The 17,132-nt window shown below is 39.1% G+C and overlaps 1 protein-coding gene across 4 annotated transcripts; it reads left to right on the top strand.

Moving 5' to 3' along the window:
• The first annotated feature begins 982 nt into the window (after nt 1-982).
• On the top strand, nt 983-15,702 carry LOC108772012 (zinc finger protein 271). Of its 4 annotated transcripts, none has more exons than XM_018537455.1 (11): nt 983-1,375; nt 2,730-2,835; nt 4,073-4,495; nt 5,113-5,642; nt 5,725-5,866; nt 5,939-6,271; nt 6,362-6,606; nt 7,097-7,362; nt 12,463-12,684; nt 14,506-14,891; nt 15,088-15,702. In XM_018537455.1, the coding sequence occupies exons 2-11, from the start codon at nt 2,785-2,787 to the stop codon at nt 15,562-15,564; spliced, it is 3,075 nt and encodes a 1,024-aa protein (XP_018392957.1). In that variant the 5' UTR covers nt 983-1,375; nt 2,730-2,784; the 3' UTR covers nt 15,565-15,702. The 4 variants fall into 4 exon arrangements, with proteins under 4 accessions (XP_018392957.1, XP_018392956.1, XP_018392954.1 ...); XM_018537454.1 differs by having other exon boundaries at nt 1,109-1,375; nt 4,399-4,495; nt 12,463-12,600; XM_018537452.1 differs by having other exon boundaries at nt 1,109-1,375; nt 4,399-4,495.
• Nucleotides 15,703-17,132: the final 1,430 nt, after the last annotated feature.

The following is a 17,132-nucleotide window of genomic DNA, read 5'->3' as shown; positions in this document are numbered from 1 at the left end:
CATTTAAAATCCTTGCAATTATGATTTTTTAAAAATATTAATATTATTTTTCATCTATTTATTGAATAATTTGATTTGTTTAATTTTTGCGTTTAGATTTCTACAGTTTAAATTTTCGAATGTCAATTGGAATTTTAGTTAGTGCGTCTAGTGTTGTATTCTCCTAAAATTTATTAGAATTAAAATTTTTTGTTAATAATAATTAATATTGTAAATCGATAAAATTATTATCGGTGTTTGTAAGACGTGTACCGTAAGAATTAACAAAACAGAGTTGACAATTTTTGAAAATTCTTGATTTTTTCATTACTTGTCAGAATCGAGGAATAAGGTGTAGCTTCTGGTTATTTCCAAAATTATTTCAAAGATCTCATCATTTTGCTTTATCCAAATTGCCCTTATTTATTAATGGCGTAAAAAAATTAAAAGTTTCACGCTTCTGATGTCACGGTTCAATATGGCTGTGGCGATTATACTCAGAAGCATTACAATAGAATTGTATAATCTTCTAATATAATTTCATTTTTATTTGTTTCGCACAACAGAGGCGTCATAAGACGGACTTGGGTTTCGCGAATAGTACAGCAATAAAAATGTGTTTTCATAATCGTGTGATTTTCCCGCCACCGGAAGCGCGCGAGCCAAGCGCGTGACTGAGAGCTGCGCGCGCAACTTGGGCGAGACGGGAAGGGGCCAGCTGGCGCGTTTACCAGAAGGAATGCGAGCGGACCGTGCAACATTTCGTCGCAAAACAGGCCGCATAATTTCTTTTTCGGCACCGCCGAGCCCCCCCGTCGGGCGAAAGCCGCCTAACGGACCGGTCCCGCGACCGTCCACTCGGCGATGCCCCGCGCGCGTAAGTTCCTGCGGGGTGGGCGAGGGGCCGCCATGACAGTCGTCGTATTTTCTGTTAACCGCGAGCACACGTAGACCTCGTTGGGGTGACGTTCCCGTGAAATTCTCGCGCGATTTCGCATTCGCCGCGACCGAAAGCGGTCGTCCTGTGTCCCGGCTTCGTCGGACTGACCGTGGCGGATGTCGAAGAGACTGTAGGCGAGGGCGCGTGGCCATTATCGGAGATTTGTTTGTGGGTGTCAGTGGCGAGGTGAGACGTCGCGGGAGAGGCAGAGCGAAGGAACGAAGGCGACCTGTGCGCGGAGCCCCCACCACCCGGCCCGACTCCTCTTGCCGCTCTCCACCGCGGGCCGTACCTCTCCCCGCGCGTTCCCTGGGTGTCGGGACGGGCGCGCGTCTCTCCCCCGTCCGCGCGCGCGTGTGTGTGTGTGGAGACTTGTGGCAGAGGAGGCGAGGAGGAGGCGGCTCCAGAGCCGACGGAGAACGAGATGCGAGAACCGCCGACGGCACCGCGCACCACGTGAGTTGTAACTTGCCCGCCTATATCCATTAGATACCCGGGCGCCGATCCGCGTATTGTGTTGCGCCGCGGCGCGCCGCTCCGCGCCGCGCGTCTATCCGTATCCCCCTCGCCCCGAGTCCGCCGCGTAGCACGTCCATCTTGTTGGCCCCTTGTCCCCGTTGCTCTCTGTGGAGCGAAGGAGCGAACGCGCCAGATCGACGACGGCCCGACGGCGACGAACGATACCCGACGACGGGAATTCTCGTAGCCGATGGCACGTAGCGGTCGTCGGCGGCCGCCGCCGCCGCGACGCGCCCGTTCGTTTCTTCGTCGCGGCTGCTCCGGCGGCCGCGCCATTAAAGAGATCCGTCCATTTCCAATCCCGCGTCTTTCACATGTCCTCTCTCGTCTCGTCTCTTCCCTCTCGCTCTCACGGCTACTCTCATGGCATTATCGGAGTAGAATTTTGTTTCGCTCGCGGAGAAAAAATGGGAGAGCGATAGAGACGGAGATGGGAAGATACGATAAAGTGGCGGCTGAAAGGGAACGAGTCCCTCGTCGTCCGGTTGTGGCGCGGTGCGGCGCGATATGATGGCGCGTACCAAAGGATGACTCACTCTTTCCCGCTCGCGGCCGAGCAGCGACGAGCCCGTCGAGAGAAGAGCGCCGCGAGGTTAAAATGTAATCGTACAATCGCGGCATTCCTTCTTGCTTGTCATTGTCGTCATCGTCATCGCGAATGGCGTCTTCCCGCCCTCGCTCACTCGCTCGGTTCACGCGAATGTTTACGCGGACTCGGGCGCGATCACGAACGATTACTCGTCCGCCCGTCGCCTTCGTGGCAACGGTTCATTTTTCGAGGTTAAACGGACGATAGATAGCACGTTTCGCCAGATTTCGAATGACGCAACGACCGCCGTATATCGGTAATCGCGACGATATAGGACTCCGTCGAGAAAAGTCACGTACACGACACGAGACCGCGCTCTCTTAAAGACGTACATAACGCTCGAAAAGCCGCAATTCGTGGAAAAATCGTAGCATCTCCCACGATAACAATATGGTGCGCATTTTTTTGATATCGTGAATCGATATTACACAACGAAAAGTCGTTACAAACCCAATACGCTTGCCGTTGCGCATTACATTATTTAATTAACGCGCACGCCGCTTTCGCACGTTAATTAAGCCTGTGTTGAAAAGCCGACGTGTTCACGTCTGAGATACCCCCCGTTCGACTTCTTTTATCTCACCTCGAATCCTTGGCTGCTGCGAATAATGATGTGTGTGTTTGTTTATCCGTTACTCGCGTTAGTATTTTTGACTTAGCAGGTAATGAAGCGAGACTAACCTTACATAATGCATTTTGCAGGATGAAAAATGAAGTATGTCAGACACGTTTAATTAATATTCTTCAGTGAACGAAGATGAATAGTGAGCAGCATGCATTGCCAGCGACTACGCAGGCACAACAAGAGGTGAGATACCTTCCAGTCGCAAAACAGGCTATACACCAAACTACAAATGCGCAAATTACGATTACACAGATGCACTTGTGCTGACTTTTAAATATATATTAAAACATTTTGTATAATGAGCTTTTTTTAATTTACGGATTGTTCACTTTTAGTCTGCGTGCTGGAATGAATTGTGTCAGAGATTAGATTTCTAATGTTTTACAAACCTTTATAGAATTAAAGCTCATATACGACGTTTAGTTATTTTTTTCAACGCAATGTTTTATTTACATTTTGTTACTTGCAATTATTTTACCTACGATAAATGCCTTTAGAGTTTTTTATTAGATATTTTTACTTTGTATGGTTACTCTTTAAATTTCTTGGAGTGAAATCTCATTACAAAAGGGTTAAAATAAAGAGTGAAAAATATGCACTCTTGAATAAGAATGATAGATTCTCACTTTTTTCTATTTTTGGAGTGAGTCATTCCAAAGAAAAGAAATTTTACTTTTCTTTTTTTAAAATGACTCTCGCTTTAAAAGTGTGAAATTTCACTTTGAAAGAGTGAAAATCTGTCACTTTTATTGAAGAATGCAAATTTTTACGCCTTTTTGATAGTGGCAGCATCTTAAACCTTACTCTTTTGGAGTAAGGTTTCGCTTCGAGAAATTTAGAGATTCACAAGTCAAATTGCTGTAATTTATAGTTCCTTAAGTTAGAAATGCTTGTAGCGTACATACATCTATATATAAGTTTGCTTACGCTTTCTTCTCTACTCTTTTTTACTCTTGTAACTCTAATATTTTGCTTCTCCCGTTGTCTTTATGCGTAATATTTTAACATATCGAGCTCTAACAGATTGCATGTATTTAAGTTCGAAAATGGAATGTGCCTTTACGATTACATCGTACGGTCTGATATAGGTGTGGATATACAGCGTTTGCCTCAAGGTTCATATTCTCTATATACCTAATATAGAAAGACCACTGTCTCCGGTGTAGAGTAAATTCATTGATAACGAATATCGATGGAATCCTTCCTGTTATGAGAGAGGGAGGGAGGAAGGGAGGGAAAGAGAGAAAGAGAGAGTGAGAGAGAGAGGGGGGGGGGTTGCAGAGGAAAGGGAAAGAGAGAGAGAGAGGGAGAGAGAGAGACACGTGTCAAAAGTGACGCATTTGTCGATTGGATTTCAGCCTGGTGCATGCCGCTGCATGCTCTATCAATGTTGTACAAATGTTTGAATGTATATCGGTAGGATGTAAACGCGGGTCAAAGTGGTCGTCCTTCATACCCAGGTGGTTTGGCTACTGCGACCGCGAGTCTTGGCAATGTAGGGAGTACTCCCCATTCATCCGCGGACCTGCGTGTAGGTACTGCCGTAGCGTTAGCCTCCTCGGTAGCCTCCTCGGTAGCTAAGTATTGGGTCCTCACCAATCTGTTTTCTCCCGGACCGCTACCTCAAGTTTCGGTCTACCACCATTCCCACCACAACTCCTCGCATAGGAGTGGTGGCGGTGGGGAGGCATCATCCTCCAAAGAGCCAGCCTCTTCACTGAACCAGGAAATGGCGTTGACTTCCAGCTCGCATCATCAGCAACAGTCAACAGCCGCGCATCATCATCAGCCTTCAGTTAGCAGCAGCAGCAGCCATCACAGTTCTCTGCAGTCGAATCCACAGGTTTGTTAATGTGTAGCGGCACGTGTTTTGTGTAACGACAACAATCTGAATGCGGCTTACTCCAATTACTCCGATCTGGAGTAGTTAGATTTATGCTTTTGCAGGAGTTACATAACACGCATCGTTTTTTTAATGAGGATGCGTGTTAGTAAGCGACACACTGTAGGTGACGACTGTAACGATCAAAGAATGATCGAATATTTGGCACTTATGTTTCACTATTATAATTTTCGTCTGTTTTGTTATTTTACACAAGGAATTTTATTTTATTGTATACAATATATTCCATTTTGTACAGTTTGTCACCTACGTGCAGAAACTATTTCATAATATTAATTTACTTGTTGCTTATAGTTATATGCGTGTACAGATTAGATTTATTAATTACTTAAAACATATTTGCGTTTAGAAAGTCAGTGAAGAATGCTTGAAAGATTACATATTTTAGTATACCAAAAGATTCAGACAAATATAATTCTATATAAGCTGCTTATTTAAAATTATTGATTCTTATCGCACAAGTAAAGTGTATCATATAATTATGTATATATGTGTAATATTATAAATATATATTTTAAATATTATATTGCATAAATATTTTTGTATATGTTTGGCAGATTCCTGTGTCTCTTCCTGGCCTTAATTTAGACGGCGCACATCTACCAGCGAGTGTTAGTCATCTGGCTGCACATGCACAAATGCAACAACAAATGCAGGCGCAAGCGCAGCAGCAGCTGCACCAGCAGCAACAGCAGCAGCCGCAGCAGCAACAGCAGCAGCAGTCTCATCATCAGATACCGAATCATCAGAACGCTCAGAACAATGGGCCAACGGCGCACGGCCAAAACGCGCAACGGGACGACAACAAAGTCAAGGACGAAGGCGGAAGTTGTACCACCGAGCGCTGCAGCGACAATCAGGTTCACTGTCAAGTTCAATGCGATCTGCAATTACAACCACCCCAAGATCTTCAACAGACCTTGATGCAACAGCAGCAGCAGCAACAACAGCAGCAGCAGCAACAGCAGCAGCAGCAGCAGCAGATTGGAGTCAACATCAGCGGTAATTCCACCACTGAGGGGGGAAGTCAGAATAACTCTGAGAAACCCGAAAAAGAAAAGGAATTGCGGCAATTGAATATGACCCAGTATGTATACAAATATTTAATTTTCAATCTTTATATTGATGTTGAATAAATATAACAATGATGCTCTCTCTCTCTTCTATAGATTTCAAGTCCCTGACTTGAAACCAGGAGGACACATGATGGACGTGAGGACTGCAGACGGATCGGTTGTCAAAATTAGCGCAGGAAACGAGCAAGATTTGGCTAAGACTCTTGGCGTCGAAATGGTACAAAATATGTACAAGGTAAATATGTGGAAACCATTGTAATAATTGTATCTAAAAATATCGAGAATATTGCATTTGTTCTTTTGGCAGGTTAATGTTGAAGATATTAATCAGCTCTTGGCGTATCATGAAGTCTTTGGAAAGCTGCAGAGTGAGATTGCAGCTGGAACGACTTTAGTAGGTAGCACTGTACCTACACAAACAGTTACCACGATACAAAATGGCACACCAATCGTGCAGCAGGTTCAACTGAACAAATTTGACATAAAGTCAAGCGACGGCGAAGCGACGCCGGGCCCGAGCGCATCGCCCGTGTCGGTAGGCAGCCACGCTTGTGAGATATGTGGAAAGATCTTCCAATTTCGTTATCAGCTCATTGTACATCGCAGATATCATACTGAGAGAAAGCCATTCACATGTCAGGTATACAATACGATGAATCGTTTATGTGTGCAGCGATTCATTCATTCAAAATACGTATATAGATCAGTATTGAATGTGTGGTGATTTCAGGTATGCGGCAAAGCGTTCTCGAATGCGAACGATTTGACACGTCACGGCAAATGTCATCTGGGTGGATCCATGTTTACTTGTACCGTTTGCTTTCACGTCTTTGCGAATGCGCCCTCACTAGAACGTCACATGAAAAGACATGCTACCGACAAACCATACAATTGTACGGTTTGCGGTAAGAGTTTCGCGCGCAAAGAGCATTTGGATAACCACACAAGATGTCATACAGGCGAGACGCCGTATAGGTGAGTCTTTATTCACTCGTATGATTTATTCAGATGCCAAATATGATCAAAGTTATTGAATAAATATAGTAAATGACAATGACTTCTCAACAATAAAGTTAATAATTTCACTAGTTTATAAGGTTTTGTGCAAAAGCATAAAGGCTGTTTTTAGAATAATTTTTGACACTATACCTGAATCTTTCATTGAAATATTTTCGTTAGATCTAGTTTTTAAGAGATGTAAGAAAATATGTTTTATTAAAATTAGGAAATAAATGTATTTAATATATTTTAAAAATTTGATTTGATGGAATTTTTCTGACAGCAGATTCGAACTTGGCGCTCCCCTTAAAAATACATTAAAAAAGTTATTTCCTTTTCTTGAACTAAAAATTATTCAAATTTGTAACTAGTATTATATGTTGATATTGAAATTCAGTCCATGGATAATGAAGTTTAATTATACGGCTTTGGAGATAGCAAAAGTACCGTGGCATGATTCTTGCAGATGCCAATACTGTTCGAAGACATTTACTCGAAAAGAACATATGGTAAATCATGTTCGCAAACACACCGGTGAGACTCCACATCGATGTGATATTTGCAAGAAGAGCTTTACTCGCAAAGAACACTTTATGAACCATGTTATGTGGCATACAGGAGAAACTCCTCATCATTGTCAAGCTTGCGGCAAGAAGTATACACGGAAAGAGCATCTCGCTAATCATATGCGCTCGCACACAAACGACACACCGTTTCGTTGTGAAATATGTGGTAAGTGGTATAATCTTTTTCATATTTTTCTATCTGTAATTTAAATGTAAATTTGGAAATTAATTCGAATGAAAAAGGAAGATTTATGCCGTTATATAAATTATAAGTAACGAAGCAAATTACGATGTTTGATGGGACGATTCCAGAAATATTTCCTGAATTGACATGATTGTCATCTTTCTCTAATTTCTTTCCAAGGTAATATTTTTTTTTAATTGACAATATTTCAGAAAATTTAAAAATAAATTCCGAGAAGAATAATAATATAGGCAATTGCGCACACAAATATGATAATACACATTCAAATCATTGGTATGTTGGAAATAACATTTTGACTTTTTCCAGTTCTTATATTCGGCACTTTTTAAATCAAAATATACTTAAATATTATCTTTACAGTCATTTGTGTTACGATTGAAATGAAACCAGATAATCCAATATTTGCTAAAATTATTAATAACAATTGACTGTTGTTGCACAGGTAATATTTTCTATAATCAATGACTGGGTTGAGTAGAAAAGCAGCTTTGCAATTATTACAAAATTCTTCAATATAATTAGTTTAGATATTTAGATTTATAAAAAACCAAAAGCAAGAACCATATTGAAGAATTTTACAATAATTACAAAGCTGCTTTCTCTGCTGAACGCAGTCATTGATTATTGATAAAATATTATTGCCAAGTACTTTATTACGAAAGATGAATTTAGAAATATGATTAATAAAGATTTATAGTAACAAATTTTGAAACAAGGTAAGTATGATATTATTTGATATTATCTGACAAAATACATATGTATTCCATATGATATAATGTATTTGTAATTATTAAAGTAGCAAATAAGAATTTTTTTAACAGAAAATCATTTAAGTTTTTAATTAGAGAAGCTTAGAGAATTTAACCATAGTAATTTATACAGAAATATAACAAATCCATTTTCCGATCGGTGAAATTTTTGAAATCTATTTTATTTTGTCACGCGCGCGAAGAAATGTTCATCTGTATTTAAGATAAGTTAAAGTATTATTAAATTTACAATTACATTGCGATCTGAAATAAAGTCTACTGGACTTTACGCTAAAGCTTTGTATCTAAAGTGCTAGAAATCGATCCGAGATCTCGGATGGAAAAAGAATTATGGTCAAATCGTTAAATTATTTAAATGTAATTTGTTAACTTTTCCTCTATCTGAGATCTTGAACTTTCCCTGCCTAGCCTCCTCCTGCGTCCATTCTCTCAATCGCCATACCGCGTCTATTGTCGATCTATGCGGCCGGAAACCGAATTGTTCGTAAAATCAACATTCTTATTCTGTAAAAAGATAACTAGTTACTTCCTAATTCTGCTAATGTTATATGAGAAAACATTGAACTTTAAGATTTAAGCAACTTGGAAGAGAGAGAATTAAAAAAAATAATTCTCTAACTTTTAAAGCTATAGAGTTGATTTTACCAACAGCATTTGCTGTTTAGTACAATTGACCAATTACGGTTGACAGTTAATCATCGATTAGAATTAGTTGAGTTGGAGAAATCAGCACATATACTAGTTTCAGTGTAACAAATATGGTTGCTACAGTTTTCACATACAGGCATGAAAAGAATGCGCTTTTTAATTTATGTTTGCGTTGAAAAATTGACTACAGTGTGTACATTTTTTCAGAGAACGCATTGTAAGCTTTGAAGTACTGAGATTTCTTTTATTAGTGTATATATTATATATATGTTGTATATATTATATTTTTTTGCAATCCCAAATGGTAAATGTTTGGATACATCTACCAATATTAATTAATAAAACAATATTCCATTTTAGAGATGCATAATTTATACTCCAAAGACATTAAATTCAGTATAAATAACTGGAAGTATTACATTGTGATTTAATATTTACAATATGATATTAAATTAATTTAGAAGAAAGAAATAAAGCCAAGACAAGCGATAAAGAGATGTCGAATGAAAATTAACAAATTTTATTTTAAATAATGCTGAGATATTTTCGACTTATCGAGTCTTCTTCAGCCAAAATAAGTAGGTATCGATTCCGGTAAAAATCATTTCACGGTTCGTAGAGATTTCATCATTTTCTATAAGCATCGAGAAGAGTTGTGCATCTCTGAAATTTCTTTAGCTCATCTCGAACACGCATTTATTGAACAAGCAATATCCTCGAGTCGTAAGAGAAAAAAAAACGAAAAAAAAAAAGGAAAAGAGAGATCGACTCTCTCACGATCCGGCACCGCCCGATCGATGAGATTTGACAAATCGAGCGCAAATCGAGCGCGCGTTCGGTAAAATTGACATGACGCGTACCGGGAGTTACGTCGAACGCGCTCTGTGCGCGTGTACGTGTACAAACGTGCACGTGTGTGTGTGTGTGTGTGTGTGTGTGTGCGTGCAGCCGCAGCCGCTGCCGCGGCGGTGAAATAAAATTCGCGAGAATTGATCGCGCATCGCGAGTAAACCGCCCCTTCCTCGCCCGGTCGGTCGGCCGACCGCGGAGCGCAAGTCGTGCGCATTCCTTCGCGGAGACGAGGAGGCGCCCCTCTAACCTTAGAGAGCCGCGTCGGTGCGCTTGCCCTCGTCCCCGACTGCCGACGGGGGGGGAAAACCCCATTCTTCCTTCCTCAGTCCTCGGGAATCGTGCGAGGCTCCAACCCGCCGCCGGTCGGTTCTTTATAAAAGAGGCCCTTTATTTCTCATCCAACGTCTGATCGTGAACTGTGATGGCATGACTTGCTATTTCGTAAATTTAAGCGGTTTGTACGAGGCTTTTCCTGCTGCTTTTTTCTAGCTCTCTATCATTCTAATTCGCTCGCTCGCGTGCCAACCTTCTGCGGACCGGACCCCCGATACGATCACGTTTTTGCGTGTGCCATTTTTATCGACGATACGACGAAATTAATTCCGTCGACGGTAAATCGTTGATTTTCGTGGTATTTCCTTGTACGGCGTCGGAAATCGAGTTTCATTGCGCGCCGTGCGCGAGTCTCTTACGTCCGAATCAAAATTACGGTAAATACCCGCAAAGTGTCATGTCGTTGAATTGTGTTGGGAAAAGAAAATGTTCAGTTCTCTTTGTTTGACATCGCACACGGCAGTCTGTCGATTTAATTCGTTCTTTGTTGTAACGAATGTCGTAGCGGATCAGATATTTGGCCGCAAAATGTAATGTTCCGAGATTACTCGTGCGAATTGTCAGATGTGTGCCAAGACACTAATCAGTCAATTACGCTTCGCGTTGATCACACTTATTGACGATGTGCCTCACGCGATCGCAGACGGATCAAGTAAAAATACTGCCGCGCGTTCACCACGACGAAGTATCGCGAATTCGAAATTTGTATTTTTATTCGAACGGGGTCGCAAGCATGCGCCCCGATCTATACATGTCACGTGACACGTGTATACATACAAGCGCGCGTTGACCGGTTCGACGTTTTTCAAAATGGGGAAAATTTGCGCGCCAAACCAATGGTTTTCATTCTTTTTCGCGGCGTGCACATTTCGGGAGACTTTGGGGTGTGGTGTTACAATCAAAAAATCATTAATGGAATAGGAAAAACAGAGAATATAAGAATTTCAATCTCTCAAAAATCATATATTGTGGAGTACAGTTTTTGTTAGGTTGAAATTCTTGCTGTTCTCTATTTCTTCGATATTGTGCGCAGTCATCTTTTATGTAATATCTTTAAAGACAGATTCTTTTACTAGCCGTAAGATTTATTGTACAAGAAATCGTAGATATTTACTGACAATCGTACGTCTTACGATACACACGCATAAAATTAGAATACTAATCATAATTCACAAATTCTTACAAGTTTTACGAGAACGAGTTATGAGTGTTACGATTCTGTTTGGAATTGACCCACTGATTTTTCTACTTTAGGAAAAATAGAAAAACAAAGTTTAAAATTATGAACACATTTTTTTAATTTATTAGACTTTGGCTATTTTTTCAAGAAATCGACATTGTTTTGTATGCATTTGTTGTATCGTGAAAAGTTTTTTCACACTTTGTGTATATCACGTCATATTCACTCTTCGCGAGTCGTTTACGATCAATCAAAAGTAAATTTCCCTATTTTTTCACTTAAGAAACGATTCTGGGATGCGTTTGGAAACGTTATTCGAGTGTCTCTGTATATCGTTTTATCCTTGTTGTTTACCCGCAATATTAAACAAGAATAAGATGATATACGAGGACATTCGGGTAACATTTTCGAACGCAGCCTTGGGTTCTTCAGGCCTTATAGAAACATTTTGCGGATCTTGATCCAAGCGACTTCCAGCTCTTCCCCAAAGTAAAGCTCTATCTAGACGGCCTGCAGCAATGCAATAATTACGAGGAAGTTAAGACAGCGGTTAATAGGTGGTTCGCGAAAATGAGCACGTTGTGATACAAACAAATGTGGAAAAACTTTTCACTATACAACAAATGCATAGAAAAAGAAATGGCAATTTTATAAAAAAAAAAATAACCATAGTGTGTAATGAGTTAAAAAAAATTCCTCATTTTTTAAAATTTTGTCTTTCTGTTTTTCATAAAATAGGAAAACTTACTTTCGGATTATAACCTTTGTACATACAAATTTGCAGTTTTATTTTTCGAAGGCTACGGCTCAATGTGATCGATCATAATAATCGAAATTGAACGCTTGCAGCTTGCGCGTGATTAAATTCTTAATTGGGTTATTCGAGATTCGATGGGTACGTTAGTTTTTGTACGTCCCCTTTACATTGAAAGTGTTAAAAATTAAACATGAAAATTGCTTGTTTTTCTCATACTATTATATTTATGAACAGCCATCTAGGATTGTCCTTTTAATTTAATCTGATAGAGTATAAGTCAAGAATGTGACTCACAATCAGTCACAGTCTTCCAAAAGGTATTTTCTGAGTATTAATTACTAGTAATAATGAAAGATTAATTACAAATTTCCACATATCTTGGAATCGTCCCAATCACGCGATTTGCACCATGTACTTTATACATATGATATATGTATAAAATGAACGTTCCTCTGGTATTGCAATCTAATGAAGCGTGCCTGTTTTCGATGCTTTTTTCTGTTCAACGCTACGGTATGCAGGTAAGTCGTTTACGAGGAAGGAGCACTTCACGAACCACATAATGTGGCATACGGGCGAGACGCCACATCGCTGTGACTTCTGTTCGAAGACATTCACGCGAAAGGAACATCTCCTGAACCACGTTCGCCAGCACACGGGTGAGTCTCCACACCGATGCGGCTTCTGCTCCAAATCGTTCACCAGAAAGGAACACCTTGTTAACCACATCCGCCAACACACAGGTGAGAGCGGTTGGCAGATGTTCACTTCACGGGCAACCGATATAATCATTGTTAAGAGTATCTCTATTAAAAGTAGTTGTGTTCGTGGTCTATTTATATATATATATATATATATATATATTTAACATACATATATGTGGCATTGAGAGGGAAAAAAGAATTCAGAATTTATCCTATCTTTTCTTTTTTTTTTCTTTTTTTCTTTAGAGGCTATAAGAGATCGATATTGTAGAAGGACTCTATGAGAATAGTCAGTTACACTTCGTATAACATCAAGCAGCGTTTTTAGGTAGTTCGATCGAACGCTAGTCGAGACACGCATCTTTCCACACGCTTCCAGTTTCATCTGGCTTTACACAAAGGCTGTTTTACTTCTACTGGATTCACTGGCTTTAATCGCGATCTTGAACTTGAGCCTTTTGAGCTGATTTTCTTTGATAAAAAATATTGAATGCGTTACGCGTCTCAGAAGTAGAAACGTGACTAAGTTTAGGTGACAATTACCATTTTACTTAAAATTTTAAACCAATTAATATATTAAAATATAATAAAAGCGGAATTATTTATTTGAAATTCTAAAGTTCACATTACAGAATTCATTTTTATTCGCTCCGTAACTCAAAAGTCTCAACGTTATTTGAATATCAGAATTGTCTTCACTTAAAAGATGGTATCGTTAACGATTGATCCACTAGAAGTGGGACAACCTGTATATGTACGTTGGCGCATTCAGCTGAGGATTGGACACTTGCATGAGAATTGATTTTCATTTAGACGGGATCGCCATAAAGTTTCACTCACTCATTCTCAGTTGCCACGCGTCTCATTGTACACCATGTTTACACCTAACCGAGTATCACAAAACTCTACTTCATTACTGAATTCCCCAGGAACATTTGCTGCAGTTCTGCCTAATACACCGCTCTCATTACTATGTCTCCTATTAACAGTACTTAAACAATTCATTTATAAATGTTCACAGCTTTTATTCCGTATTCCCGACAAGTTGCCAAACGAATTGTGTATTTCATACTGTCGGAGACTTGTAAATAATTCCTTAGCTTTTGTAACTTTGTCTCATTATCATGGGTGGTACAAGTCTCGAACTTCGTTTTAGTTCAAATATAGTTAATATAAAATGTTAATTATTAGATGTGAGATTCAAGAGAGAAATTTATACGTACTTGCTCTTTTAACAAATCGCAAGATAAGATTTCATGCTAGTGTAAAAGTCATGGTAGTGTAATAGTATTTCAGTATTATTTGATGTACAAAATTAGTAAGTATAATATCCAGAGTACACTGTAGTATATTGCTGTACAAGCTGACTTTTCTTCGATGTAACGTAAGAACACGGCACACACAATATTGAATAGAAAATAATTCAAAATTTTTCCCGTAATAATGGATACAACAATTTTTGCAATACTAAATAGCGATCTTAAACAATTATGTTGATGCTAAATTAAAGTCTGGGGAATTTGTTTTTAATTTATTAAAATCTTTCTAATTTAAAAATTAAAAGAAAATGAGACAAATAGCTTTTTTACTGATTCTTTACATAGATCATCTTCATTATACAGTTTTAAAATTAGTATAAATTAATTCTTTGATATACAGAAATATACATTTTATATATTTGAGATGTAAATTTACTTTTTCACTTTTTGGACTATTTGGAAATTTCTGTCCAATTTCCGATATTGTGCCTTCTCTGTGCGTTACATCAAGCAAAACTCGCCTTGTGCAGAATAACTCTACTGAGTTCTAAATGACGGATTTTTCTCAAACAACGCGAATTCGCTTGTAAACTGTGTACAGGGGAGACGCCCTTCCGCTGTTCATACTGTCCGAAAGCATTTACGCGGAAGGATCACCTGGTGAACCACGTCAGGCAGCACACGGGTGAGTCACCGCACAAGTGCCAGTATTGCACCAAATCCTTCACGCGGAAGGAACATTTGACCAATCACGTGCGTCAACACACAGGCGAATCGCCACACCGATGCCACTTCTGCTCCAAGTCATTTACTCGAAAGGAGCATTTAACGAATCATGTGCGCATCCACACTGGCGAATCTCCACATAGGTGTGAGTTTTGCCAAAGGACGTTCACTAGGAAAGAACATCTAAATAACCATCTCCGTCAACATACTGGAGATTCCTCACACTGTTGCAACGTGTGCTCCAAACCATTTACAAGAAAGGTACGTTGGCTCCTTTAAAGAGAGAAACATCATTTCGTTTTATATAATACTCATTAATAATAAAATATTGATTTTTTTGTATAATAATATTGCATAAAATAGATCTTAATCGTACACATTTCTCTCTTTCTATCTAATCTTTACAATTGTAGGTAGATAACATTCGTCATATCTATTTCTTAATTCGCTGTTACAGGAACATCTCGTCAATCATATGCGTTGCCATACTGGTGAACGTCCATTCGTGTGCACAGAATGTGGCAAGAGTTTCCCACTAAAGGGCAATCTTCTCTTTCATATGCGTTCGCACAACAAGGGCAGCAATGCCGAGAGACCATTTCGCTGCGATCTGTGCCCTAAAGATTTCATGTGCAAAGGACACTTGGTCTCGCACCGGCGTTCGCATTCAGACGAGCGGCCGCACAGTTGTCCGGATTGTGGGAAAACCTTCGTTGAGAAGGGCAACATGCTGCGACATTTGCGCAAGCACGCAGCTGAAGGCCCACCGACACAAGTTAGCACACCATCGGCTATACCGCAATCCGGTGTACTACCAATACCGGCAGCGGCGGCAGTTCTAGTCGGGCATCCCTTAGCACCACCGGCACCGCCTGTGGTACCACAACACACGGTGGTTGTGCCGACACCGCCCGGTGTATTGACATCGTATTAAATCGTATAAGATGAGAGGGAAGAGAAGGAGAACAGACGAAAAAAAAATTAGAAATAAAAAAGGAAGAAACAAAAAAAAGGGAGCATTTGAAAATGATACATGCTGTGTATACTTAATATATGATTGCATCGAAGAAACGTGAAGATTGTGCGTCATTCATCATTTTTCTAAGGACCTGGATTACAATGGGTTTATTACGTATGCGCCATTTGACTCAACGCGATTTTTTCACGTGTTGCTCGTCATGTAGCGGAAACTGCGACACCATCTTTGTTTCGTAAAATTCGCAGTGACTTTGTTCGAGACGATGTATAGATTGCTCGTGATATGCGTATAAAACACGCTTTAAGACATTGATGACTGTTCTTTGTGACAACAGCGATTATTATCCAAAGTTTGGTTTTGCTTCGTTTATGCTTGTACTTGATAAGTCGATTATGGTAACGAACATAATTATTTGTTCCAAATTTGTGCAAGAGGAATATTAGAGTATATCCGAATTTTGTGACTGTATGAGGAACTTGTCATAATTCTTCGTTATATTTTAATGACCTTATAATTTAAAAAAAGAGGCACTAATTATGTAATGTCAATGATGTCTCGGATTATGTTTATATGTTATTTTCATGTGAGCAGTGTATCTATACATTCGCCAATTAATGTTCTTAGTGACACGTATAGTGGTGTCGGGCAAAATATATTTGCGAGTTTGAATAATGAGGCTTGTTCTTTTTACCTGCCCTGTCTGAACTGGTGCACACAGTGCAATAAGTTGAAGTGAAACAGATATACGTTTGTTTCACTTCAACTTATTGCACTCTGTGCACCAGTTCAGTAAAAAGAACAGGCCTATGATTTTAAATACGTATTTTTCTGTCAAAATATGTATTAGTAAATCATTATTTGTAAAATTATTTTAGTCAATATTGGAACACGTTATTCATGCAAAGGCGAATGTAGTGAAGTTTAGCCATAATTATAGTCATACCATTGCTTTACATTAATACTAACAAATTACTATTAAAGACTGTTGGTTTTGGATAATTTTTTGTAATTGTATAAATATTAATTATTTTTACACTATTGAATTTGCGATTTATAAATAAGCGCATTTTTGTTCTGACGCATTAATGTAATGCTAAAAATTATATTTCTATCATAGTTATCCATATGGATACAATCAAACATAGAATGTATCTATGACATCAGGGGATTATAGTAGATTGTAAAATTAATATCTAATTATTTTGTAAATTAGTTGCTTAAATTTTCGTAGCGAGTGAACGTTGATTATATAGATTGTCTGTCTTTAATCAGTCTTTAAAAGTACATTGTTAGTTACACTAATTAATGACTTCCATGTAATTTTTGTATGAAAGTGTATCGTTACTTTCATAAAACTTATTCGATCCGGAGTGGTATTTCGAATTGTAAGTTTTATTTTTATATTTGCACAGATATCTAATTCTCATATAAAGAATAATATAATATAATATATATATATATATAATATATATAATCGTCATCACTCCTTTTATCTCCTTTATGTGGAGCATAGGACGTCTACG

This window comes from Cyphomyrmex costatus, unplaced genomic scaffold, assembly GCF_001594065.2.
Source record: "Cyphomyrmex costatus isolate MS0001 unplaced genomic scaffold, Ccosl1.0 scaffold172, whole genome shotgun sequence".
NCBI classification, from domain to species: Eukaryota; Metazoa; Arthropoda; class Insecta; order Hymenoptera; family Formicidae; genus Cyphomyrmex; species Cyphomyrmex costatus.
The sequence above is the reverse complement of the archived record's forward strand: the minus strand, read 5'-3'. Positions and strand labels throughout refer to the sequence as shown.

Bases quoted from the DNA above. Each gene is read 5' to 3' on its own strand.
- LOC108772012 (XM_018537455.1), top strand. From the start codon at position 2,785: ATGAATAGTGAGCAGCATGCATTGCCAGCGACTACGCAGGCACAACAA. The intron at 6,272-6,361 runs GTATACAATACG...TGGTGATTTCAG, and splicing joins GAAAGCCATTCACATGTCAG to GTATGCGGCAAAGCGTTCTC. The intron at 14,892-15,087 runs GTACGTTGGCTC...TCGCTGTTACAG, and splicing joins CCAAACCATTTACAAGAAAG to GAACATCTCGTCAATCATAT.